Below are 25,127 nucleotides of genomic sequence, written 5' to 3'. Positions count from 1 at the left end.
TAAGATGCATAATAAGAAATGCGTTTTACTTAGTCAGCACACTATATATCCGAAACAGTTTCGTGAAATAATACATCTCTTTTCCACATGAAAGTTATTTTAATTTCTATTCTGTTTAATTAAAAAATAAATCCTGTCTGACTCACTAAATTGATATTATAACCTTCTAGTGGGTAGGGTAACGCCCTCTATTTGAAAACACTAGTTTGATGGAATATCACTTTGGGTGATCTGCTTCCAAACAGAATGGAAAACAGGGAGGGTAGATTTGGGGATTGGGGGAGGGCAAACCTGACGCAAGGAGCCCATTATAAGGCTCTTGTCATAATTCAGGTTAAAGAGGTTGGTGGCTACTGGTAGTTGAAGTTGACACAAATGAGAGAAAAGTGAGAGTGAGAAATGAGTGGATTAAGGAATTTGAGTTAACAGAATTTCATGACTCATTGCCTATGGGGTCAGGGAATGAGAGAGGAACCAAAAACGACAGTTGTGGCTTTGGGCTCTTGGGTAGACGGTCGTGTCACTTACTGAGTTGAGAAATACAGAAAGTTTATGGATCAGGGTGAATCATGTTGATTAAAGTCTTAGGGACATTGCATTGGAGCTGTCCAGTGGGCAGCTGATTTTCTCGCATCTGAAAATATTTCTGGTAATTTGGTATGGAGATGCATAAGTAAAATAGTATAGACAAGTAAAAAGTATCAAAAGTTAAATTAACATAAATGCACTAGAATAATTTCACTTTCAGCACATTTTTTTGGGCTGCTTGGAAAGTCCTATGTGCATATATGTAGGCAGAAATGTGGAAAATAAAGAAATCACACTTTTGTAATATATGGAAACAAGGCTGACTTAAATCACAACTAAATTAACCTGGTATTTCCTAGATGATGGCTCTCCGATTAAATCCCATTCTAGCAAAGCGCATTCTCAGGCATAGCTTCAGGAGATAAACACGCGCACCATGTAGGATGTAAAAGATTACTGTTCTTAAGAGACACGAGTTTGGAATTACCTCCAGAAAATGGGGTTTTCTAATGCAAAAGAGTGTGGATGTGCGAGTTTACATACATGGTGTTGGGAATGATGGCTCATGCTCCGTTAGTGGTCTCCCCTCCCCACCCTTTATCTGTTCCTTCTGGTTCTCCCTCCTTTCTCCCCGCTCTCTGGCCTTATTCTGGGATTAAAGGCGGGGTCGGCCTAGTACACAAACGCAGCTGGCTCCTACCGTCTGCCTGAGCCCTGCTGTGCAACCACGTCAGGAATTCCAGCAAGTTGGCAACACCGGAGCACAAAGACAACAACAATGAAGAAAACTCTTCAGTGCAGAAAGGAATGTTTGGAGCCCCGGCCGCTCCAGTGAAAGGACACGCACGCACGCGCGCGCACACACGTACTCACACCCGCCCGGCTCTCGCACCCCCAGGCGCCCACACGCGCCCCCCGAGCCACGCAGCCCGTCCTGCGCCCGCGATCCCCGCCCGCGCGCCCCGCTAGGCGCGCGCCTCCGCAGGGCCGGCCGCGGCTCTTTGTAGCTCGGCGGTGCGGGGACGCTCATTGACTATGCAGGCGGCCCGGGCGGGCGTCGGGGCGGCCTGACCCCGGCGCGGTCTCGTACCATCGCCCAGGCAGCCCGGAACCGGCATAAATCACCCGCGGAGACTGTACAGCTTCTCGCCCCCTCTCCGCTTCCCTCCTCCCGCCCGGCTCGTCCCCCTCACTTCCCAGCCCTCTGGCCCTCGGGTCCCCAGTCCCGCCTCTTCCACGGCACCGCGCAACGCCAGTGATTTTGGTCAGAGTAGAGAACTCTGGTTTTCCAAATTCAGAAATCTCGAAAAGAAAACCCTACGCGCTCTCCCCCATTCCCCGTCTCACAACCCTACTCTTTTAAATTCTAATTTTTTTTCTGTGTGCGTCTATTTTTCTTACAACAAGTGATATGTACCTCCCCGCAAAGCTTTACCAACCGCTCATGCCCACGGAAGGCACGCGATCCGGACTGTTGGGGGGCGGCAGTCAGCAAAGCCCAAGAGGATCGCTGCTGCAGGGACTGTCAGGTTCTCGCCCTTGGGGAGGGCAAAGCGGCGAGACCCTGCCCGGGCGCCACGTAGACGCAAAACCGATGCCTCCACGCGCCACAGCCCCTCTGGCTGGGAGACAGGGTTTCTGACTCCCTGGATCAGGACCAGCGCCCGGGATCTCGCTGCTAAGCTAGTGGAGGAGCCGGGACAGGAGATTCTGGGGCGACCCAGGCCTGAGAATAACACCTCACACAGGGCAAAGGGTTGCCTCAACCTTCCCCTTTTCCCTGTGGGCTCTGGCTGACGATGCTCTGAGAGTGAACGTAAGGTGCATTCACAGTAATCTTTGGGGCCACCCCCACCCGCCAGCCTACCCAACGTTGCCCCAAAGAAGGGAGCCGCGAGATTCTCTGAAGCCCTTATGTCTCCCCCTCTTATAAAGGGCACCAACACCCTCCAGAAGTGCATTCTTTTCAAATTCTTTTCAAATTGAATAGACTTGCAAGAAGCGCGATCTAGCCGTGACACCTGTAGATATGGTGCTTAAGAAAAACTAAACATGGATCCAAGCTCCAGCCTAATCCGTAAAAAACAGAGCACTCCAGCTCAGCGCCTCATCCCTATGGGGGAAACAAGGGTGGTCGAGGGAGTCTAGGGGTTTCAGAGCAGAGAATGGAAGGTCACACATCTCTCCAAGCAAGGTATCTATCCCTTGCTATCCCCTTCCCTTCACTTCCTTTTCTTATTTTTCTTACTTTTCCATCTCTGTTTTCTTTCCCTACTCTTGACACTCCCGCCCTCCCCAATTTCTTTTCGTTGCTCATTTAGTTTCTAAGACTGTGCCTGTGGCACATGTCCCCGTGCACTGCCTAGCCGACTTCTGTGTGCAGGCAAATCCTGAGGAGAGGCGAGGGCAGGGCGTGCGCGCTTGTGAGCGTGTGACTGTGAGAAATGTGTGCTTCTGAATGAGTGTGACACTGAAGAGTGTGCGTGCACGTATGTGACTGAGAAGTGTGTGTGAGCGCGCGCGGGAGTGTGAGGCTGTGGGTGAGTTTGTCACTGAGGAGTGTGGACAACTCTGTGTGAGACCCCGAGTACGTGTGAGTATGCGCGCTTGTGTGGAAGGTGCCTGTGCGAGCGCGCGTGTGTTGGAGTCCCTACTCCTCCCAGCGCTGCAAAGTGCAGGGGGCGGGCCGGGCGGCAGGGGGCCTGCCCCATTGGATTCTCGCATGCTAGTTCCGGGGCGGTCGGGTCTAAAGGGCTTTATGCACAGTCTGGAGGGTGGGGACTGGCGCGGGTAGAAAACGGGATGCCTGGGGCGCCGGGGCCGTTTTCCATATACCAGGAGCCCGCCGAGGTGCCGGCGTAAAGGAGCGCTAGGCAGAGGCGCTGCTGGTGCGTGTGCGACGCGCGCCCACCTCCGGGGAAGGAACCGCGAGGCCGGACGGTGGCTGGGCATGGAGCGCCGGGCGGCGGCGGCGGCGTGCACGCTGCTGCTGGCTTTCGCCGCCTGCCTGGAGCGGGCCACTGGTCAGGGTAAGCGCCAGCCGTCTTGAGTTCCACGGGCCGTGGCAGGTTCGAGTCTGAGGGCGGGCGGAGGGGGTCGCAGCAGGGTAGGGGCCAGGGCAGGGCGCCGGCGCCGGAGCCGCTCCCCCAGGGGCGCTCAGGTTGCCCAGATAGGGGCGAGCGGGAGCGCCCCTCCTACTCCCGCCGCGGAACTTAGCAGCAGCCAACTTGAGAAAGCAGCCCCGCGAGTTTCGGTGACAGCGCACCCTCACGGGGATCCCGTCTTTGTTCCCACGGGGGTTTGCCCCGGGCCTTCTGGAAAGCACTTTGGAGTTGGAATCCGGAGACTGAGGGTCTTCCCCGCGAGCGCACAACCTACTCCCTCCACTGATTTATTCTTTCCAGGACTGAACGGCGCTACTGGGTGCGAAGTTTTCCACCTGCAGTGCCCCGCAGGGGGAATCTCTTTTCACGCCCAGGGCTGAGGACTAGAACTCCACCTCCACCCCCCACCCCCTAACCCCAGCCCAGCCTGAAAACGCCAGCGAAACTTGGTCCCGCGGTGACCCCCAAGAGACTGCATCTCGATAGAGATCATTTACGAGCCAAGATAAGACGGAGGGGTGGGATTGGCCGAGGGAGCGAATGATATACCGGAGCGCTTTCTTGAAGAGTTTTCTTTTCCAGGCGGGTAAGGGGTGTGGGGGGATCTTTTGTGTTGATGAATGGGGCCCGTCTGCTTAGCTACAGTTTTGAGGGCTCGAATGCAGAAAGTTTCTAGTATGAAGCCCTGGTAGCTTCTCTTAAGTTGTTGGAGAGTTTACATTTTTATGGAACTAGGCAAGGGAAATAGGGAGAAAGAAGTGAGGTGCATAAAATTAGTACGCGAGGAAGAGAGAAAGGAAGACAAGCAAATTAAGAGGAAGAGTGAGCAGAGGAGGAGCTTGAAGACTGAGCGAGAGGAGCGAGAGGGAGAAGGCGAGAAAGACGCGAGAGGAACCCAGGATGAATGGCGAGGGCTCGGAGGAGGCAGGGAATCCGGCGAGCTCTCTCTCTCCGGCTTTGCGTTGCTAGGTAGCAGCTGCGAGCGGCGTGTGACCCACCGCTAGACAGACGGAACGGACGCTGCTGCCTCCACGGGCACTAATCTGTCTGTGGGGATGGGAGAGTTCCCCAACCTCCCTCCCTCCCCCTCCTTTGCTTTCCGTCGGACAACTTAATTGCCCTACAATGAAAATGAAACCCCTATTGTTGTAGGATTAGCCAAAGCAATAAATTGATTTCCCTGGATCACATATTGGGGCTGAAGGGTGGGGATTGTAGAAGCCCCCATTTATGGAGGAGAGAGGAGAGGGCTTGTGGATGGGCCGTGGCATGTATTCAAATGGTTAATCTGCTTTCTTTCCTCAATTCTTAGCGTAAGCTCCTTAGAGGGAATCAACTAGGTAATTATACAGCGACTCCTAGCAGTACCCATTTCAGATTTCCTGGGAAGAAGTTTGGAAACTCCAGCAAACCCCACTGGTCTTGTAAAAATCTTTGAAAGGGAGGTGAGGAAGTGTGGAGACGATTAATAATTCTTCCTTTGAGCACCTTTTCTTAAGTTGTTATCACAGAAGGAGGATTTATTATTATTGTGGAGGGTTTGTTCAGTGCTCAAGGTTATATATACCGTATATCCTAAACTAGCTTTAGGTTTACTTGACTATATTTCTTTCAGTGCCAGGCAAAAGGGAATCTTATCCAGATTCATGGGGGCTGTCCCCATACAGTCAGATGTTCTTTCCCACGGATGGATGATTTTGTCACCAAATAAACTGTGCTTACTTTTCTTGATAGTTTATATCTGTCTATCCCCCATTCTATAATAATATATGATAATGTACAGTACACCACCTTACCGTAGGGGGATTTGTTGCAAGATGGCCTATGGATGTCTGAAACCTTGTATAATCTAATACCCTATATATATATATATATATTATTGATACATAATACCTATGATAAGGTTTAGTTGATAAATTAGTCATAGTAAGAGATTAACAGGTAAGAATAAAATAGAGCAATTATAATAATATACTGTAATAAAAGGTATGTGAATGTGGGCTCCCTTTCTCTCTCTCTCTTTTGAAAACTATCTTAATGTAGGAAGTACTTTCCCACTGGGGTAGGCTCCAGATAACTAAAACCACTGAAGATAAGGGGGGAATGGACTATTGCAGTAACATGTATATGTGCAGGTCTTCTACGTACTTTACATGTAGTCACCCAATCTTTGTAAAACGCGTTTGAAGTAAGTCCTTTTGCTGTCCCTAATTTACAGATGGGAAATGGAGGCACAGAGAACTTAATTAACTTGCACAAGCTCACAGTGTTAGGAAAATAGCAGAGCTTTGAGACATATCCAGGAGATTCTGACTCCAGAGACTATACTCTAAACCTCTTTAGTATGTTGGTGTCTGTCTCTTTTCTTATGAACTGAAAATGTCATGCTTGCTGAGTTACCATCTGTGTGCGAGGGCACTATAGACACTGAGGGACACTTGCAAGTCTTGCCACATCAGGTAAAATCCAACTCCTGCTCCCTATTTGTGGAATTTTTTTAGAAACTGACTTGAACTCAAGTATCATCACTCCTGGTCTTGCTATTTGATTATTTTTTCTTATATTTTCTCTGTGTCCTTAGTTGGAAAGCTAATGAGATCTCTAGATTCCTGTTGTATTGATTCTGACTTACCAGATAAGTATGATGATATTGTAAGTGTCCCTATTTTAGCATCACATTTTAGGTAAGATCTTACTGTAAGTGTATCAATAGAAGTTGGCAAAGAAATCTGTTCTATAGTTAATCTTTTTAGGAAAAAATTGCAGGATACCTGTAGATACAAGTTATTTGCATTTTCCTTATATTTTGTGTAATGGTTTTTTAGGAAAAAAGTTTGGGAACACCTGAACTCTGGAGTGAAGAGATCTGCATTATAGTAAGAGCTTCACCACTAGCTAAATGTCCTCAGAAAGCCCTTAACTTTCCATGGCTCAGATTCCTTATCTGCAAAATTGATATAATAAGAGAATCTATTCTATGACATTTTATAACAGTGCTTAGCATGCAGTCTAAGGCACATAGAGGCAGTCATAACCTATAGCTAGTTTTATTATATTAATCAACATTAAAAGTAACACACTCTTTTTTGCACATAGTAAAGTATTTAACATTATTCCCTAAACTTTGAAGAATTAGGGAATTCTCTCTCTCTCTCTTTTTTTTTTTAAAGATTTATTTATTTTTATGCAAGAGCTGGGATATAGGCCAGAAGCACTGGGGTGTATGTGTGTGTGTGTATGTGTGTGTGTGTGTGTGAGAGAGAGAGAGTTTTCACCAGAGACAGAGCGGGTTGCAGAATGGGCAGACTGACTGAAATATACTACAGCGGGCAAGACAGGCGAGATCTGCCACACCGTGTGGGAATCTCCCTGGCCGGCCGGGAATTCAACCCGCACTGCAGAGGCTGCGGACAGCTTCACAGCGCTGAGCTCAACCTGCTGTGCCACTGGGGAGGCCCAGGGTTTTTTTTTAAAAGATTTATTTATTTATGCATATAAGAACTGGGGTACAGGCCAGAGGTGCAGGGGGAGAGAGGATTGTGGGGCTAATTACAAACACACAACAATTTGGTTCCATCATAGAGCTGTAATACTCTGCTGCTTTTATCTATAACTGTTGGCTTCTCTTTTGCTGATTGACATTCTTCCTTGCCAGTTATTATAGGGTTTCTGCCTAAATTGCCTTCAATCATGTGCTTATCCTGTTTTAATAGAGACTTAGATTTTTATAGCTGAAGGAAATCTTAGATATCAACTGGTCTACTTACATTAATTATAGATACCTAACTTAACCTGGGGAGAGGGTAAGGTGATTGAAAAGAGCTAAGAGAGGGTGAGTTAAATGGCTTGCCTAAAGGCAAGTGACAGGTTGATAGAGCTATCTGAATTGGAAGCCTCTGAATTCCATCTTTCTACTTAATCATTTTTAGATACACACCCTCTAATTATTCCTACTTGGTTGTATGAGAATATTTCTAGACTCCTTTTTGTTTATCCTGACTAATCCAATCAGGCAAAGTATGATGAAATAATGACTTTGGTGAATCTTCCTTAAAAAAAAAAAATGGTCACCTTGGTTTTTGCACCATGGGCCATGTACTTTCTACTTGGCTCAGAACTTAAGCCAGGTCAGTATCCCAACCTCAAAGATCATATCTCTGGATCCAGTTTTCAAAATCTTAGGCAATTAAAGCACATTCCTGAACATCTTTGAGTTTTGCAGTGCAGGCTGCTGCATGACTACGTGCTCAGTCTTATTTAAGATAATTATTAGGCTATAGTTAATCATTGTCCATGTTCTCTCAGCAGGCACTTAAGAATACTGACAGCATTTAAAAGATGCTTAGTTAAATTTTTTTATCATTTAAAATAATAACAATATCAAGAACTTAGGTGTGTTCTCCTAGGTATTTACCCAAATGACACAGAAACATATATTCCAAAGGGCACCTGCACCCCTATGTTTATAGGAGCACTATTCACAATAGCTAAGCTTTGGAAACAACCCAAATGCCCCCAAATAGATGACTGGATCAAGAAGATGTGGTACCTATACACCATGGAATATTACTCAGCATTCAAAAATGATAAACATGCAATTTGCAGCAACATGGATGGAGCTGGAAGGGATCATGCTCAGTGAAATAAGCCAGAAAGAAAAAGAAAAATACCAGATGGTCTCACTCATAGCAGGAATTTAGAAAACCTAAATAAGGGACCAGGAAAAAAAGCAAATTAATACAAAGTAAAAATCAAAATCAACAAGCAACTATAAACCAGAGATACAATAGAGGGAATGTGGGGAAAGGAAGGATTAGAGTCAAAATAAGGGGGGGGAGTGCAATTGTATGGGGAATATAACCAAAATGAAAATGCATACATTGTGCAAAAATGAAAAAATGATATAAGAATTATAAAATAAAATATTAAAAAAAATAAACACAAGGACATGTAAAAAAAAAAGAACTTAGGTGTGTTTCCTCTATGACTACAAGCACACTGTATTGGTGATGGGGTTTCTGTTACTAGTTAGAATAAGGAGAGTAGGAAGTATAATAAGAACGTACTAACTATGAAGCCGAGGTCTAGTATGGCGAAAATGAGTTTAATGGAGTCTTTGTTGGCATAACTTAAATGATTATATTATATCCTATTAACTGTGTGGTCTTGAAGAATTTTGGAAATTGTCACTACTGTGGTATAATGTACTGGTGAGTCAGTAGCATCAATATGACAGAAAGTTAAAGAAGGATGAGAACTGAAAAGTGGAGTATAGATATCACAGATAAAATGAATCATGACTTTGTATTTAAGGTTTTAAGCTAGACATCCATTCACTAGTTCCTAATAATCCTGGCCTGCATCTCGCCAACATTAGAAACATTTGACATGTTTCAACCTCAGAACTCTGGCTTCTGCTTGAAAATTACCAGATTGGTAGTTGTTTTGAAATATCATAAACAAAGTTAGATATTTTTGTCCAATAAAGTTTGATTTTGCCCTTAATAGTATCTCTTCGCGTTCCATGCAAATGTTACTTAAGCAATTTCTTTTTAAACTGTAATTAATTATTTATTTATTTATATATCTTACATCATTGTGTGTTCCCCATAAAATTCCCACCACCAATTCACTCGTGGACCATCACGATAGTCCCTTGTGCTATTCTCTCCCCTTTTTTGATCACTTTTCCTCCCCCTCCCTCACAGAAAGTCTCTGATTTATGGTTGCCTGCTAAATTTGTTTTTATTATTATTACAATTGTTATTGTTATTTTCTTCCTGATCTCTTATTTGGATCTCTTATTCCTCCTAAAAGTGAAACCATCTGATATTTTTCTTTTTCCTTCTGGCTTATTTCACTGAGCATGATGTCTTCTAGCTCCTTCCAGGTTGCCGCTAATGGCATGAGTTTATCTTTTCTGTGATTGCTGAACAGTATTCCATTGTATATATATATATCACATCTTCTTGATCCAGTCATCTAGTTTTGGGCATTTGGGTTGTTTCCGTATCTTACCTACTGTCAACAGTGCTGCAGTAAACATAGAGGTACAATTATCTTTTTGAATTAATGTTTTTTTGTCCTTGGGGTAGATCCCTAGGAGTGAAATTGCTGGCTCATATGGTAGCTCCACTTTTAGTAGTACTCAAGCAATCTTTTGACAATCTCAGGCAAAGAGGGAATAATGTGAGATTTTAGACCTCTCCTGTCTCGTCTGCTCTTCCCCTCAGCAGTGTATTTCAGAAAGTCTGCCTGTTCTGTTCCCCATTCTGTTTGGTGAACCCTCTCACTCCTTGCACCTCTGGCCTACACCCCAGTTCTTGTATGTATAAGTAAATAAATAAATAAATAAATAAAATAATAACAATAATAATAATAAAGTGGATTGCTGTTCCTTGGCTTGTGAAGATACTCACTTCTTCAGTACCAGAGATATTGTTTACCTTTAACCACTTTTTTTTTTTTTAAGGATTTATTTATTTACACAAGCACTGGGTACAGTCAGAAGCAGGGGCTGGTGAGAGAATTCACCAGAGCCAGAGCGGGGAGCAGAGCAGGCAGAAGGACCGAAGTACACTGCTGAGGGGAGCAGTGGGCGGCAGGAGAGGTCTGTGTGCCATGCAGGACCCTCCTGCGGGACCCTCCTCTGGTGGCCGGGGAGTAGCTGGGGATCGAACCCCTCCTGCGGGACCCTCCTCTGGTGGCCGGGGAGTAGCTGGGGATCGAACCGGCGCTGCAGAGGCTGCGGGCAGCTTCGCAATCCAGCGCTCAACCGCTGCGCCACCGGGGAGGCCCACCTTTAACCTCTTAAAGGAAAACTGAAGTTTTCTATCATTTGCTCTAGCTGTTCTATGAATGGTGGTAAACTGCAAAAGCAATAGGTGTTTAGAGCACCTTACTAGATAAAATGGGTTGATGTTATTTTCACTTTAAATATGAAGAAAGACTTGAAAATGTTATATTGATAGTTATGTCTTTAAAAGCAGTCAGTTCCTGGATAACTCCATGAACTGTTCTGTGAACCACCTTCTTCTTTGTTTGGGCAGTACCTTTCCCACCAATGCACATGCAGAAGAGTTTCTCCTGATTCATGGTGGTTTCTTTCACCTTGTTGGAACAGAAAAAGAGACTAGGGTTGGTGCTCAGTGGGTCTTGGCAGATCAGCTAAGAGTAGGGGTACTGTGTGGGGATTCAAAATGGCAACTCGAGCTCTGGGTCAGTTTTCCTTTTTTAAGATTTATTTTTATTTATTTATGCATGCAAGGACTAGGGTGTAGGACAGACATGTGGGAGGGGGCTCGGTGAGAGGACGCTCGAGAGACAGAGTAGGGAGCAGAACAGGGGAGGGGAGCAGTGGGCGAGACAGGAGTGGTCTGCTGCACTATGTGAGTCAGCTCCCTGGCCGGGCATCAAACTCTTGCTGCAGTGACTACCCATAGCTTGATAGCACTGAGATATTAACCCCTGTGCCACCAGGCAGACCCCTGGATCAGTTTTCTTACCTGTAAAATGGGTACACATCTATCTCACAAGGTATTTATGGCAACTAAATGAGACAATGAATGTGAAATGTTTCATAGACTGTGAGGTTTCATGTTTATTTTTATCTATCATTATTACCATCTTCAAGATTTTAGCCTTTTCTAAATTTGAGGAGAAGATGATCTTGTAGTATCTTGCCATCTTTCTTTAAAATAAATGATCTTTTGGGCCTCCCCGGTGGCGCAGCGGTTGAGCGCTCGGTTGCGAAGCTGCCCGCGGCCTCTGCGGCGCTGGTTCGATCCCCGGCTGCTCCCCGGCCACCGGAGGAGGGTCCCACATGGCGCGCAGACCTCTCCTGCCGCCCGCTGCTCCCCTCAGCAGTGTACTTCGGTCCTTCTGCCTGCTCTGCTCCCCGCTCTGGCTCTGGTGAATTCTCTCACCCTCCCGCGCTTCTGACTGTACCCAGTGCATGTATAAACAAAACAAACAAACAAATAAATAAATAAAAAAATGCCTCTATAAAAAAAAAATAAAATAAATGATCTTTTGAAACATGCACTGTCATACTTATATATCATTTTAGTGGCTACAATAATGTTATAGAACTCCTGTGTTTTGTAAATGAGAGAAACCTAGGTTAAACTGCATGAAGCTAAACAGGAAAATTTTAAAAACACATAATTGGAAAGATAGTTATTAGGTTGAACCATATGGGATTGCTGTTTTTCTAAGACATTGATGGTCAATGACTTAGTAATTTCATTTGGTTCAACTTAATATAAAATGGGACCTCAGCCTATCTCAAGAAGACCTGGTTTCTCATTCTACTGCCTGACTATGTTCTCAAATGTGTTCTCCTCTGGTGTTAGGTGACTATTCTGGGGCCTCATTCTTTCATATCGTGTCCAGTGGGAAAGTGCAAGAGCTTTTGTCTTTATTGTTTCCAGTAAGTCTCAGTTGCATCTTGGGGCTCTGTTTAGGCCATAAGCTTATTGAAGAACCAGTCACTCTATTTAGGCCTATGAAATGTGCCCATTGCTTAGGCGCTACTTACATGTTCAGTTGCTGAAGTCATGAACTAAGGATGGGACTCTGAAGGAAGTTGGGATAAGGTTACCAGGAGAGGGGTGGTAAACTGTAAAAGCAGCAGGTGTCTAGAACACCTTACTAGATAAAACTAGCTGATGTTATTATCACTTTATATATGATGACAGCCCTGAAAGGGTTATAGAAATAAGTCTTAAGAACAGGCAGTGCTGGGATAACTCAATGAACTGAATGTGGAAACATTAAGGCGAGGTCATGATGCTCTTTGTTAATGTGATTGTGTTGCAACAGTAAGTTTAGAAAAACAGGAGAAAGAAGCACTTTGAGGTTTATTTGTAGTCAAAAGGATTCTTTGTGATGGACAGGAAAGTTCTGGAACATGAGCTCAGAGAGCAGATATTAGGAGCTTTTGATTCTGTTGGACGATTTCACCTTTCAGTGAATTTTAGGACCTTGCTCCTTTTTCAACTTCCTCTGCTGCCTTGTTTATATTCCAATGACTTTGTCCCTTTGCTAGGCCCTAGACCTCCGTTATGAACATATGATAGAGAGAAGGGTTGGGAGATGTAAACATGGCTTCTGTGAAGGCAAAATTCATGTTGTGCAAATCCAGGAGTCCATAGCCTTTAACCTAGGCACTTTTTCTATAGTTGCTACAACAGGTATTTTTCATATATGACTGGATTAATTCAGAAATGCCAAATATACATCCTCTATGTTCATGGCTATTTTGGCAGTCTTTACTCTTATTTATAATAGCATGTGCTAAGAAAATGGAAACATTATCATTCAAAAGTAAATGGTTAGCTTTTATATTTACAGGACTAATATAAGTCTCTTTAAAGAAGTGACAGATTAGACATGTGAAATTTTGCATTGAAATCTCTGTGCTTTTGGTCATTAACCCTCAGGTCATGCCTGACTTCCAAGGTTATTGGAAACAGTGAGAAATGAATGAAAGGAGAAAATGTAATTACAATTCTGTGCATTGAAAAGTTAAGCCACTGTTGCCATGGATACAGTGACTTGTTTATTGTCCAGATCTTGAGATCCGAGTTTGTAAGTAATACTATAGGTCTCCTTTAATTTATATACCATCAGTCAATAAAGTCACTACATGAAGTCAATACATGAAGCTGCTCAGTAACTTTGAAATAAACCTTTACTCACTGATCTACTGATTCTCATTTAGTAACAACATATCCACTTTTGTTGGCTATAGCAGGAACCCTGTTTTTAAGTTGATTAAATCTGAAAAAAAGGGGAAGGCAGTAGCTGCAGTGCTGATATGTTTAATTTTTTTTTGGATTTCCATATAAAACATCCCACCTTAGTGCGTCAGAGGTTTGCTTATCACTTTGGGCCTTGTTCTGCTGCTTTTTTAAATCTCAAATAGGAGCGCTTTTTCTGAGTAAAGGCTAGAAAATCAAAATGATTTATTACATAGGAAAATCCTCAAAGTTCAATTTAAGGATGGATGTTTTTGATGTGAAATATGTCAATCTTACCGACATTTTAATCTCACTAAAAAGCAGTCTCATCAAAGGAAATGATAGCATGTACTAGTTTAGTGGGTTACTTTTGATGTGAAAAGGGTATGGAGGATACTTCTTGTTGTAAAAAACAAGGAGCAGAAAACCTACCTCATTCTGACTTAAACAATAAAGGGCATTTTTTGGCTTATGTAAATAAAAACTTCTGAGACAGAATGGGGTTCAGGTGAGGTGCTCTCAGGGCTCCAGTTCTGTTTCTTTGTGTTTTTCTTGACTCTCCTCTAGGTTTCAGCTTTGTTTCAGTCTGGCTTCTCATAGTGTTATATTATAGCTGCTAGGGTAAATGGGACTGCAAGTTTTCTTGATAGTATCTAAGGAGAATTCAACTTTGAGTATATTCTCAAAAGCATTATTTTATCACAATTTATAGAATGCTGAGATTTCTAAAAACCCTAGATAGAAGTTAGCTAGCTCCCCAAACTTGCTATATTATCACAATCACCTGGGGAGTTTAAAAAAGTATAGCTTCTTAGGCTAAACCCCACACTCACGAGTATGTGAATCTATTTTTTAGTGTTTCCAGGTGATTCTGATGTTTGAACAACTTGGGGACAACTGGTCTAGGTAACTGCAGTCATTTTTTAATTTTGTAAGCTGAAACGCAGAGGTGAACTAACTTGCCACACCAGATTCCTTCCAGTGGCAGTTAAGCTAAATATATTCTTTCTTTTGAGATGGGATGTTAAAAGGTAGCTATAGTAATAAAGAAAAATACTCTTACATATAAGGGTGATATGAAGAAATCTCCTCCTATCCACCTTTCCCCTCCCCCCCTTACCCTGGACATTTCCTTTCCTGGCCAAGATGACAATCCCTTCATATTACCACAGCGTGTATTTTTTTTTTTTAACGACTATTTATCCATGTATACAAGAACTGGGGTACAAGCCAGAGGTGTGGGAGGTGAGAGGATCACCAGAGACAGAGTGAGGAGCAGAACAGGCAGACTGACTGAAATACACTGCTGAAGGGAGCAGTGGGCGAGTCAGGAGAGGTCTGCTGCACCATGTGGGTTGCTCCCTGGCTGGCTGGGGATCGAACTCATGCGGCAGAGGCTGTGGACAGCTTCATAGATTACGTCTTAACTCCCTGTGCCACCAGGGAGGCCCTGCTTGTATCTTAATTGTATTCTTTTCTATTGCCCTGGACACTGTTGAAGCTCTTCCTTTCACTTTAAGAACCTTAATTTCTTAGTTTCTGTTGGAGGTGTTCTGAACCTTTTTCACCCAAGTCAGAGGTTCATCTCAGGACAGAGCACATAAGGCATATAGAGCAATCATTTATTCCTTGGCTGGAATTGACAGAAAACCTGGTAATCATTTCATTTACGTCCTAATCCCAGCTCTTTCTTGACGCTACTTGTACTTAGTCTGTTGATCCTAGTGCTTCTTCACTATCCATCAAATCCATTAGTTATTTATTTCCTCATCTTATATATATATATATAAAAGATTTATTTATTTATTTATTTATTTATTTATTTATTTATTTATTTATTTATTTATTTATTTATTTATACATACAAGCACTGGGTACAGTCAGAAGCATGGGAGGGTGAGAGAATTCACCAGAGCCAGAGCGGGGAACAGAACAGGCAGACTGACGAAATACACTGCTGAGGGGAGCAGCAGGCATGGCAGGAGAGGTCTGTCGAGCCATGTGGGACTCTCTCAGGTGGCCGGGGATTGAACCGGCACCGCAGAGGCTGCGGGCAGCTTTGCAGCCCAGCGCTCAACTGCTGCGCCACCAGGAGAGGCCCCTCATCTTATATTTTATGACCCATCATTAGAATAATTTCCTTGCTTATACCCTCAGCTGTCTTGTTCCTTTAACTTGTTCTCTTGTGCTTTGTACAACTCTAGTCCTGGTTAAATCTAGTTCTCCATGTCTCTCTCTGTAGCTAAAAGTATAATAGTATAAGTTTGCTCCAAAGAGATCAGGTTTTCTATGTAATATATTTCAGGCATGATTTTAAATAGTGTAACAAGAAGTGGCAGGAGAAAACCATAAAACTATGTTGGTCTCAATATAAATTCATGGAACTAATCTCAGGACCATTCAAGTGTTTTCCCTCCACCTTTGACAGATCGTTCTTTTGCTATGGTCACTGGTGACCTCCATGTTGTCAAATCCAATGATCATTCCAAATTTATTTAATACAGATAATTTCCCTAAATTCCAGATGCATATATCCACCTGCTTATTTGAAATAGCCCTCTGACTGTTTCATTGTTGTTTCTGAGACTTATGCCTGACACTGAACTCCTGATCTCCACTACTGACCCAAGCCTGCTTTCCACATACTTTCCCATCTTAGTGATGACTACTTCATCCATGCTCAGACTTCAAAACTTGGAGTTTGCTTTGACTCCTCTTTTTTAATTTCACATTCAATTGACCAGAAAATTCTATTGTTTTAACCTTGAAAATCTATCTAGAATCCATTAACTTTGCATCATCTTTACTGCTACCACACTAATCCAGTCTTCTTCTGCCTGGATTATTGCAATAGCTTCCTTACTGATACCCTTGCTTCCCTTCTGTCTCATACTTTTTACTCTCACATCATTTTAAAACATCAGAACATGTCACTCCTCTGCTCAAAATTTCCAATGGTTTCTGTCACACATAAATTGGATTGTCTAGAAATGGATGCTGAGATGGAGTTTGGAGTGTAAGTGATTAAGATCAATGTCTGATGGCTAGGAAATAGTAGTGAGTAGTGAAACAAATTGAACTGTGATAAGATCAACCCAGAGTGGGACTCTGAAGCAAGAGTTGCTTATGACAGTGTTCTGTGTCAGGCTGAAACACCTTCCTCAGTCACTAGATGTGGGCTGCCTTGGAAGGGAAGGACCAGGGGCAAGTTGCCTTTCTGCAACTGAGGTATATACATCAACAGAGCAAGTGCAGGTAGAAAGTCCTTCCCTGCAGCTGGTCCTTTTTTGAAGGGGAACCTGGGTGCCTCTCTGGGTCTGCTATTGCCTCCCATCTCATAGAGTCTGAGTCCTTATTATAATAGTCTGCAAGGCCTAACCGTTAGGCTTCCACTTTATCTCCTGACCTCATTTCCTTCTCTCTCCTAGTTTTTTTCCTCAATATAGTGAACAATTTTTATTGTTCCTCAGTTCCTACAGGTCTTTGCTCATAAGTCACTTTCTCAATGTGGCCTTCCCTGATTCTTTCCTAATTTACTTTCTTCATTACACCAGTCACCATCTGACATAATGTATTTAATTGAGTTATTTACTTTTGTCTTCCTTTAGATATAAATTCTATAAGGTCAGGGATTTTTATTTCTGCCAAAATAGGGCTAAATAAGTGAGTGTAAGTTGAAACAGTGGGTATATAGATGCTAGCATAGATGCAAAAGCTAAAAAAGGGGTGTACTTAGCTTATCACTTTGTCCCTGGTATTGCCAGCCCTTAATTCTTCCCAGGCTCCTGGAGACCCCCTTCAAGGTCCTGATGGAGAAAATAATTCTATCAAACCAGTGGCTTAGCAATGCTATTTTACTCCATTTGACTCTCCACTTTCCTCTGCTTACTGCTTTACACCCCCCTCTTCCCCCGCTTACTGGTGATTCTCAATGCCTTTGAGAGTAACTGATTCTACATCAGTCTTTTTGACTTCCATCCCAGACACATGGTTACTTTGTGAGAATCCCCTATACATATAGAATGGGTCATTCTCCTATTTTTAGGGCAGATTTGATACAGTAGCTTTTACAAAAAGATAAGCCTAAGTTTTCAGTTTAAGTTTTGTTTAGTTATGTTAGCGGACTGTCATTCTCTGTTTAAACAGAACACAAAAGAAAGCTGTCTGAGACCATGGTGCAGTGAAAACAGCCTTGATCAGACAAAAGACCCTCTTTGAAGAGGGAGTGGTTTCCCAACTCAGGAAGGCGGTGTAGACTGTGGTGCAAAGAACATCACATGTCAAGTCGGGACATTCATGAGTCTTGTTTCTGATGAATGAAGGAAAAATCAGCCCAACTAAAGAGGGCCCCAGCCTGTTGAAAAATGCCCAACACCACTTGTGCTCTGGGCACAATCTTTTCATTTTGGATCCCATTCTTTCAGGGATTGCATGTGCAACCATGACTAAATTAGTTAGAGACAGGAAAATGACTCAGATACATCCATAAATGGAAGAAGTTGGGGGAAACAACCTAAAATAATTTTTGGAGTGCTTTCTAAGTATCTACACTATCTTAAGCTGTCGTACAGGTGTTAGTTTATCTACTTCTTCATTAGCAGTCCAAATATTATGGACAAAGGACCAAGGCAAAAACAGGAGAAATAAATTTCCCAAAGCCATATATCTACTAAGTGGAACCAAGATTTGTACCTGGAACCCTTATTTTATCATGTTATCACTGTGATAGATAAGGAAGATAGTGCCTCTGTAGGCAATCAAAGTCTCATATCATAAGGTGATCTTATTTCAGAGGTTGATACCTTTGCAACTCAACTCTTAAGACATTTTTGTACTACTGTAGATAGCCATTCATTCAATAAATGTTCATCAAAGACCTTTTCTTGCTCCAGGCATGATGTAAGTGGATTTTACAAAGGATAGAAGGATTCCCATGACATAGGCCTGTTCATAGAACAGCTACTGTTGAGAAGAGTGCATTTCTATTTTAACCTGATTTTCTCTCATACTCTTTAGGTACTGTTTCATGCCTGCTGGTTTTCTTCTACACTACCTTTCCATTATCTGGGAATGTCTTATGTACAATTATGTCTCTTATTTCAAAAGACCCTTACTGAATTCATTCTACTCTAGCTTCCTACAAAGGAGGGCAGTAACATATAGATTTTTAAAAGTGGTTGTTTAATTTTTTTTTAAAGATTTTTTATTAATGTGTACAAGAGCTGGGGTACAGGCCAGAGGTGCGGGGGGTGAGAGGATTCACCAGAGACAGAGAGGGGAACAGAACAGGCAGATTGACCGAAATACACCACTGAGGGGGAGCAGCGGGAGAGACAGGAGAGGACTGCTGTGCCATGTGGGTAGCTCCCTGGCTGACTGGGGATCGAATTCGTGCTGCAGAGGCTGCAGATTTCTTCATAGTGCTGTGCTAAACCACTTGCACCACCAGGGAGTCCCAAGGTTGTTTAATTTTGATGTAAAATTACTAAGTTCTCTTATTCTACTACTAGAGGAAAGTACTGAACAACCAAGTGAGAACTTCGTATGTCTGAGGAGGCTGCTCTTGTAAGAGATGGAGAAGGCATCTACCTATGTGCTGGATATGCTGAAATGTCTCTTGGTCCCAAAGCATCTCTCACTCTGATTGAAGATGTCTGCTCTGTCATCATTCAAGTCAGTTCTTTAGAGTAAGATGTTGTTTTCTCCTGAAACTCTGGTTAAAGTGCAAAGATGTTTACCCCATAGAGTAAAGTAGTTAGTTGAGATAGTAATGCATAGTAAATGTTTGCCAGAGCAAGGTTCAGAGAGAATGAGACTCAAACATGGGGGTTAGGGAGGTTTGAGAAGCAGGGGGTGGATGGAAGGAGGGAAAAAGATACCAGGATTTGAGAGGTAGTCTTGCAGAGCAGTAGACTTTATTTCTTAGTTGTTCTACTTAAATCAGCTTCTCTATCTATTGACAGGTAATCCTATTTTTGTTGGTATGTAATAAAAAATAGTGTGTAAATGAATAGACTACTCATTTCCCAAGTCAGTTGCTTAAAAGGTTAATTTTTATGTACCAAAATTCTGAAGTTTTTTTTCCAGTTCACTTCTAACATAAAAATTTACTACTTCCCTAATATGTGGTGCAGTGAGGTGTTGAAAGAATTTGCTAAGTAATCATTAGAAGCTGAGATTCTAGTGAAAAACAAAAATACATGGTTTAAAAATTGAAAGTACTAATTGGGAGACAGTGAAAGTTGATGTTTTTTCTGTAAACCATTAAACCCAACAGTGCAGACAAGACAAAATGTGGGACTCAAACTAAGAAGGATGAATATTGTATTGAATATCCCACCCTATTTAGGAAATCAAAGAGGTCTTTTAATAGTTGTTGCTGATTGCAACTATGTGCAAGAAAAATCCACTGTAATCCAGATTTATTTTTCAAGCATTTTTCTGTGATTGAAAGAGAGAGAAAGGGAAGAGGGTTGAAGTTTTGTGAAGGCCCTGTCACTCATTCCCTGCAGGAGGTCTAAGGATGATTTGTCACAGTGACCTGGGACTTTGGTTCCCTCCAGAACCTTCTTGTACTAAGGGTGGATTGGTACATCAAAGACGACTGGTTCTATTTGTCTTTCAGTGAAGCAGTAGATCTACTCATGGAGAAATGGATTGACAAGACGCACAGGATGCATTCTCATTTTTCCTAAGAGCGCTTATTTATTTATTTTTTTGAGTTGGGAGCAAGTGGCTGGTCTCAATTTTTTTATCTGTAAAGAAAGGAAATAGATTTTACAGTTCTCATAGGGGCAGACTTTGACAATAATAAAGTGCTTTATTTTATTTAATAAATTAACAGACTACAGTTGAGTCTGTGTGTATCTAGTGCTATTAATTTTAATACTTTATGTATGTGTATGTAACCACATATGTAATCAGGATTAGAACAGTTTAATGACCTCCTTTCCAACTCCCTTGTGCTATTTCTTTGTAGTCACATCCATCCTCTAAAAAGGAAGTTTTAGTTTTTTGTTGAAGAACAACTTTCAGTGGGAAAATGAGTTTTGCCATGATTGCCTTTATTTGTTCACTTTTATTCAAGAAGTGTTTCTAGCACATTTTTGAAATAGATGAAATGGATAATAAGGTTGCAAGACAGGTTTTCCTTTATAATAGTGGAGGAAAAACTCTGGAAAATGGAAACCCTTTCAGCATAGCCATATAAGAAAAAAATTTGGTTTGTTAGATTGGAATCTGCAAAGAAAACACACTCAAGAAATCTCCCATGAAGAGGAGGACAGAGGTTTATTTTTTATTTAACAATTTACCCTTTGACACCTGGGAAATGATTAGTTGATGTTTTCAAAGAAGATTAAGTCACTGTGGTTAATTAACTGTGGTAATCAGGTGACTTAAATCAATTAACTCCTTGTTAACAATTTCCATCAATTTTGTGAATAAATGACTACATAGGTAAATTGTACTCTGAAGATTAAAGGTTATTTACTGATTTATTTTATTGATGACAAATTAGAGATTTTCTCCTTCTCATCTTATTCCCTCCCTGCCAACCTTACTCTTACAAATGAGAACTCTAGCCATAGTTTGAGAGGAACATAATAGGGTAACTTTTAGTATGAGAAGGCAGCTGAAGGACACCTTTGCTCCTTTATCTCAGCACATTTTGAAATAATGATTTAGGGAAAAGAAGCTTAATAAATAAGTATGTACATAGTAACATTAAGGGAGAACTGGGGTAGCAAGTAATGATGAAACTTACTCTATTGAGTCTCTTAGTATGGTCTTTCCTTTTTCTAAGGTGAGACTCACTGATATAATAAAGTGAAACAGAAGTTGGCTTTTAGCTAGAAGTAAACATAAATGGACACCCTAGTTGCTCTATTTGCAGGGAGTTTATCAAAATATGTTGATGCATTAGTTTGAAAAGCTTAGTTAAGTTTTAAAAAACATACAAATATACAACTAAAAGGTCGTTACTTGTAAGAATCTTTACAATTAAATATTTTCTTCCCTATTTACATGTTTATATTATATCTTGGTCTCTAATGAATCACTGAGTTGGAACAATACAAAACTCAATCCTATGCCTCAAACGTTCTGTTGCATTTTCTGAAAGGCATTGAATACTCAGGGGGTTTGCAATGTAGGGCAGATGATATAGCATTGTTTAGGATTGAGTTAAGAAGATTGTTTGGCATCTTAAATAACTTTTGAGGAGTTAGTATGTATTTCCATATTTGCAAACTTTCTATGTAAAAAGCACATTTTGCAAAGGAAAATTCCTCTGTTTCTTTGAAGGTACCTTACATTATGGAAATGAGCTGAAACCACCGATACAAATTTGAATCTTTGTGTGTTCTTCCTGCTAAATATCACTGAAGCTCTCTGGCTGTGCCCCCACAGCCCATTCTCCACCTGCCCAAGGAGGTGCTTAATGCTTAATCTGAGCATAGTTAACTTGTGACCAAACCCTTGCTGGGGTAGGAGGCTGCTTGGTACTGGAGTTTGGAGATTAAGCTCAGTCACTTTTTAGATGTATGCCCCTAGACCACTGGACTTTTCTGAGCTTCAATTTCCTGGGCTCTGTATTAGGCATTAGTGATTTCTACTTCACCGGTTCCTGGGAATATTTAAAGTTCATTGTGAACATGTAAGGTCCTGGCACTTAGTGAGAATTCAGCAATCATTTGGCCCCACAGGGAACCTGGGGCTAAATCATTCATAGTCGACCAGTTCTTGTTCAGGTCAATGCAGGAGTGCAGCCATCATGCTGTGGTCTTTGAAATAAAGGGGCCACTTGTCAAAAACTCTATTCATAGAAATTTCTGGGAGAAAATATAGTTTGTTTATTGTTTTAAAGGAGGTAAAATTATCAGACAAGGAAGCCTTAGAAGACAGCCCCATAACATGACTTTTAACACCTCTGTCCTATCCACTCCCCTCACACCCCCCAAACTGCCCAGACTGATGTTTGTTCCTTCACTTCAGGTCTTGAAAGAATAGATCCAAAATGTCATGTTATAGAAAATTCAAACTTCTCAATGAACCCAGTGTTTTCATGTGTCCTGTCTGTGTTCCTGTGAATTTGACCCTATGCAGAGTTTACTGATGATGTCTCTGTAATTGAGAACTAGAATGATGGAATCATGGGTCTAAGAGCAGCTCAGGGTGTCCTCTCATAAAGAGGAAAGATTTCTGTGGAGAGAGTACATTTGAAGATGAACACTTGCTTTTTTTTAAAATTATTTTTTACATCATTGTTCCTTTTTAAATAATATTTGCTTCCCCCACCCTCTGAGGTGTAGTCCCCATGGAATTTCCTTCCTCAGTGCACCCGTGCAGCATCATCTTAGTACCCTGTGCTCCTCCCTCCCTCCCTCTGATCCCTCTCCCTTCTCTTCCCCTGCAGGATGTCTCTGATTTATAATTGTCTGTTTTTGCTTTGTTGTGTTTTGTACTGTTATTTTTTTACACTGATGTCTTATTTGGTTCCCCTATATTCTTGCTATAAGTGAAACCATCCGATATTTTTCCTTCTGGCTTATTTCACTGAGCATAATTCCTTCTAGCTCCATCCACGTTACTGCGAATGGCGTGAGTTTATCTTTTTTGATTGCTGAATGATATTCCATTGTGTATATATGCCACATCTTCTTGATCCAGTCATCTATTTTTGAGCATTTGGGTTGTTTCCAGGTTTTATCTATTATAAATAGTGCTGCAGTAAACATAGGGGTACAGGTGTTCTTTTGGATCAATGTTTTCGTGTCCTTTGGGTAGATCTCTAGGAGTGGAATGGTAGCTCCATTTTTAGCAGACCAAGGAACCTCCAGACAGCTTTCCATTGTGGTTGGACCAGTTTGTGCTCCCACCAGCAATGTAGGAGAGTTCCTTTTTCTCCACATCCTCGCCAACATTTGTTGCTTGTTTTTTTGATATATGCCATTCTCACTGGTGTAAGGTGGCATCCCAATGTGGTTTTGATTTGCATTTCCCTGATGATAGGGGATGTTGAACATTTTTTATATGCCTGAAGTCCATTTGTACTTCCTCTTTGGAGAAATGTCTTTTAAGTTCTTCTGACCATTTCTTGACTGGATTGTTTATTTTGTTTTTGTTGAATCGTGTGAGTTCTTTGTATATCTTTGTGATCAGTCCCTTATCAGTTGACTGGAGTGCAAAGATTTTTTCCCAATCAGTGGGGTGTCTCTCTGTTTTGGTTAATGTCTTTTTTGCTGTGCAGAAGCTTTTCAGTTTGATGTAATCCCAGGTGTTTTTCTTTGCTTTGGGTGATGAGTCTTTAAAGATGTTATTGCGATGTATGTCTTGTAGTGTTTTACCTATATTTTCTTCTATATATTTTGTGGTTTCAGGTCTTATGTTCAGTTCTTTTATCCATTTTGAGTTGATTTTTTTGCATGGTGAAAGGCAGTGGTCTAGTTTCATTTTTTTGCGTGTGGTGGTCCAGATTTCCCAGCACCATTTATTGAACAAATTGTCTATGTTCCATTGTATGCTCTTTGCTCCTTTGTCAAAGATCACTTGTCCATATAAGTGTGGTTTTATTTCTGGGATCTCTATTTGGTTCCATTGGTCTGTGTGTCTGTTTTTGTTCCAATACCAAACTGTTTTAATTATTATGGCTTTGTAGTATATCTTGAAGTTTGAAAGCGTGATACCTCCTTTCTCCTTTGTTTTCATCAGCAGGGCTTTAGCTATTCGTGTGTTTTTTTTGTGGTTCCACAAGAATTTCATCAGTATTTGTTCTATTTCTTTGAAGACTGTCATTGAGATTTTTATTGGAATAGTGTTGAATCTTTATATTGCTTTTGGTAGGATGGACATTTTAATAATGTTAATTATTCCAATCTATGAGCAGGGATGTCTTTCCATTTCTTTGTATCTTCTATTTCTTTTAACAGTGTTTTCTAATGTTCTTTGTATAGGTCTTTCACCTCTTTTGTTAGATTTATTCCCAAGTGTTTGATTTTTTTATGTTTCAATTATAAAAGGGATGGTTTTCTTGATTTCTTCTTCTTCAGATTGATTGTTTGTGTGTAGGAATGCTATTGATTTTTGTGTATTGATTTTATATCCCGCTACTTTACTGAACTGGTTGATTATTTTTGAGTAGTTTTTCTGTGGAGTTTTTAGTGTTATAATCCTATTTATATGTGTATCATAATTATAATTTATAATCCTATTTATATGTCCATTTTCAGAGCTGATAATAACTGTCTAATATATTTTGGTGCTCCTTCATTTGGTGAGTATATGTTGATAAGTGTTATATCTTCCTGATGTATTATCCCCTTGATGATAATGTAGTGTCTGTCTATGTCTCTTTTTACTTTTCTAATTTGAAGCCTATTTCATCTGATATAAATATATAGTTCCTGCCTTCTTTTTTGGTCCATTTGCTTGTTGGATTGTTTTCCAACCTTTTACTTTCAGTCTGTGTTTATCTTTTGTGGTTAAATGTGTTTCCTGGAGACAGCAGAAGGATGGATTTTATTTTTTAATCCAGCATGCTACTCTGTCTTTTTATTGATGAGTTTAATTCATTTACATTTAGAGTTAATATTGATATGTTGGCATCTGTATTTGCTGTTTTGTTTGTCTTTTACCTGATTTTATTCCTTGCATTATTCTGTTCTTCTTGATTATTCCTCTGTTAATTTTGGCTTTAGGACTTGTAGGATTTTTTGGAGTGGGGGTTTAGTTGTAATGAATTTCTGGAGTTTCT

At 41.4% G+C, this 25,127-nt stretch overlaps 1 protein-coding gene across 1 annotated transcript in view; it reads left to right on the top strand.

Annotated features, from left to right (window-relative positions):
• Positions 1-3,478: 3,478 nt before the first annotated feature.
• LRP2 (LDL receptor related protein 2) overlaps positions 3,479-25,127 on the top strand; it is a gene marked incomplete at both ends in the record, with an annotated part of 187,744 nt that continues 166,095 nt past the window's right edge. The window contains one exon of the mRNA XM_084230097.1: positions 3,479-3,557. Coding sequence (XP_084086223.1) covers positions 3,479-3,557 — 79 coding nt within the window. The remainder of the gene's footprint in view (positions 3,558-25,127) is intronic.

The sequence above is a fragment of the Talpa europaea genome (assembly GCF_964194135.1).
Source record: "Talpa europaea genome assembly, chromosome: 1".
Taxonomy (NCBI): domain Eukaryota; kingdom Metazoa; phylum Chordata; class Mammalia; order Eulipotyphla; family Talpidae; genus Talpa; species Talpa europaea.
Note: the sequence above shows the minus strand (reverse complement) of the source record. Positions and strands in the feature narration are given on the sequence as shown.